Raw genomic sequence first — 3187 nt, forward strand, 5'->3', positions numbered from 1 at the left:
CCGCTGTTGGTTAAACTGAAATATATTAAGGTCTATTGTAACTTTGCCTATTATTGACTTTGTATAAAACTATTGTTATGAATTTTTTCTATAAATAAAAAGATGGAGACAGTGTGTAAGTCGACGCATATGGGTTTTATGTAAGCTGGTGCATATTGGTTCAATTTGAAGAAATCAAAGGGAGGGAAGGATACGCTCCATGTTGTCAGTAAGGTAACTACGTCAAGACCCACATGCACCAGGTAAAGAGGACCAGACAACTGACAGGTGTAAACAGGTGTGCTGATAATATATAGTCAACATGTGGAGTGCCAGTTTTGTATTCATATGTCTCCTGTGTTCAACAAATCCAACTTTTGGTGACTATTATTCCTCTCTTCTCAATGTGGAGAAACTGGTTGAAACGGAAGACCAATTCATCAAAAATATAGAAAACTACATCGAAAATGCTGAGAAACTTTTGGAGCAATGCGAGAAGTAAGTGAAAAAAAAAGTTACAATGATGTAAGTAATTTCCTAAAGCGCTAGTACCGAAATATTTAATTGATTTTATTTTGAAGAACAGCTCTGGTTGGTTGTAGTATAGAACAATGTATCAAAAATATAGAAAACTACATCGAAAATGCTGAGAAACTCTTGGAGCAATGCGAGAAGTAAGTGAGAAAAAAGTTACAATGATGTAAGTAATTTTCTAAAGCGCTAGTACCGAAATATTTAATTGATTTTATTTTTAAGAACAGCTCTGGTTGGTTGTAGTATAGAACAATGATACAAACTTTCATAAGTCCATTTAACTTTGGTTCCATGTACGAGTATGGCGAAATCATTAACTCTGAGATGAGGAACCTATACCGTACAATCCGTACATAGACTAATCATATTGTCAGACGACTTAGATGTTCGAAATCCATTTGATTCTATGAACGAACCTGAACCTATAACCTAATGTTCAATACAGAAGAACAGCTCTGGTTGGTTGTAGTATAGAACAATGATACAAACTTTCATAAGTCCATTTAACTTTGGTTCCATGTATGGCGAAATTATTAACTCTGAGATGAGGAACCTATACCGTACAATCCGTACATGGACTAATCATATTGTCAGACGACTTAGATGTTCGAAATCCATTTGATTCCATGAACGAACCTGAACCTATAACCTAATGTTCATTACAAATTTCAGAGCTCTTGACATTTGGCAAACAAATCACGAGAGGGACGTAGCTAATGCGAAAGAATTTGTCAAAGTTCCAACAAACGGATTCAAATTGATCAAAAGAAACACTGTTGACAAAGACATAATCATTGATAGATTCTTGAAGCCAGTGGGAAAAGGTAGGTTGGACAAAAAAGGGTACCTCGGACAGGGCATTTGCCTTAATGTGACCCAAAATTTCATCAAAATCAGACCACCTTTAGATCAGAGCGAACTGTGTCTGAGCTAAATGAAGAATGATTTGTTCAATCATGCATTTAAATGCATTTCTTTTTCCCAGATGTTTTCAACATGACTGAAATCATGAGCAAATTGCCTGATGAAACTGATCTGTATCACACATCATGGGCAATCATCAGACCACCTTTAGATCAGAGCGAACTGTGTCTGAGCTAAATGAAGAATGATTTGTTCAATCATGCATTTAAATGAATTTCTTTTTCCCAGATGTTTTCAACATGACTGAAATCATGAGCAAATTGCCTGATGAAACTGATCTGTATCACACATCATGGGCAATAGCCAAGTTGAGTTTTGTCTACAACATGACATTCACATCCATGTTAGTTGATGGAGAAATAGGATTTGGTGAAGAATACTATTACCATAGACCCCTTAGAAGTAAGAGTTAATTAAAACTGTGTTTTTGTCGTAGCTAAACAGTAAAATTTGGTATGTAGTTGTCAACAAGGATGCGACACTAAACTTTTGATTAGGGTCGGTGCGATGCTTGGTGGTATTTTGCCGCTTTTTGGCGGTTTTCGGCGTAATTCATTATTATCTCGGGAACGGTATGAGCTAGAGACTTGAAATTTGGTATGTAGAGTCCACAAAAGTGACAAGGATGTAGCTCAAAACTTTTGTTTACGATAGGTGCTGCGGTTGGCGGTATTTTAACGGTTTTCGACCGCTTTTGGCGGTTTTCAGCTATACTGACTAAACGGTTAGAGATATTGTAAAAGTTAGGGTAAAAGAACACCCAAATAAGCATCATTCAATAGGATAAGGAAAGTCGTGTGATGTTCACACCAGATTTTTTTTCTCAAGTCTTCTCAAACCTTATCTCTACACCTCAGTTTTGGTCTCCCTTCACTCTCGCAGTCTGAATAAGGTCTTATATGTATACTTCATAGGCTGTCATTATACACATTGATTAGCAATGAGCATTTTGCAGAAAGAAGAGAGAGAGAGAGTACTAATTTAACAGTAAACTTACTACGAATAGATCAGTTGCGCTTACTTGGGTGATGTTTCAAAGTCAAAGAGCAGGAAAAATGAGGACCAACGGAATTTTTCTTTTTCTCCTACAACTTCTAGATCCCGAGATAAATCTATTTAAAAAATACCGGTAAATCGTGAACTTTGACGTCACGGCATACGCTCCCGTATACGATGACGTCACATCAAATGTCCCGAGCAAAAGCTCCCTCGCAGGCAACGCATTAATGTGTTTGTGCGCATACGTTTCTGCGCATTTCTTTCTGCTCCTCCGGACGCGTGCTTGCATACTGGCGCTACCTAGCGTTATTGCACTGCCAAATTTATAGTCCAAGGTCAACTTTCGACTCTTTAGAGTGTTTTCAACCGTCACAAGTAATTTCTTGGGGTGCTGAGAGTGGAGTTACCAAGCAAGTTTCCCTTCTCCCATCATCCATTCATTCCTGACTGCTTTTTCACTCGTAAATTCCCGATCCCCTAAATGAAAATTTATCTACATACCTACCAGCTATTTCTAACATCAAACACTTTGTGTTAGTCTATTTTTGAGAAAATATTGACCATGTACAAACCTAGTTATTTATGTTTGACAGGTTACGCATTTATACTCCTCCTACTACTATGGTGGGTCCAGCTCCAGACTTGTGCAATGCAACGTGCAAAGCATTTGCACTGCACGTAAAATCAAATCTGACGAATGCGAACGTTTTTCATGTATCCGAGAATTTTTGTACCGATACTCAACTAGTAA

General features: G+C 37.6%; 1 protein-coding gene across 1 annotated transcript; it reads left to right on the forward strand.

Moving 5' to 3' along the window:
• Window positions 1–133: 133 nt before the first annotated feature.
• LOC103515249 lies at window positions 134–1614 on the forward strand. Its single transcript, XM_008480178.2, has 3 exons — window positions 134–477; window positions 1186–1337; window positions 1499–1614. Exons 1-3 carry the CDS (start codon window positions 302–304, stop codon window positions 1612–1614), a joined length of 444 nt encoding a protein of 147 aa, XP_008478400.1. The 5' UTR covers window positions 134–301.
• Window positions 1615–3187: the final 1573 nt, after the last annotated feature.

The sequence above is a fragment of the Diaphorina citri genome, unplaced genomic scaffold (assembly GCF_000475195.1).
Source record: "Diaphorina citri unplaced genomic scaffold, Diaci psyllid genome assembly version 1.1 scaffold1303, whole genome shotgun sequence".
NCBI classification, from domain to species: domain Eukaryota; kingdom Metazoa; phylum Arthropoda; class Insecta; order Hemiptera; family Psyllidae; genus Diaphorina; species Diaphorina citri.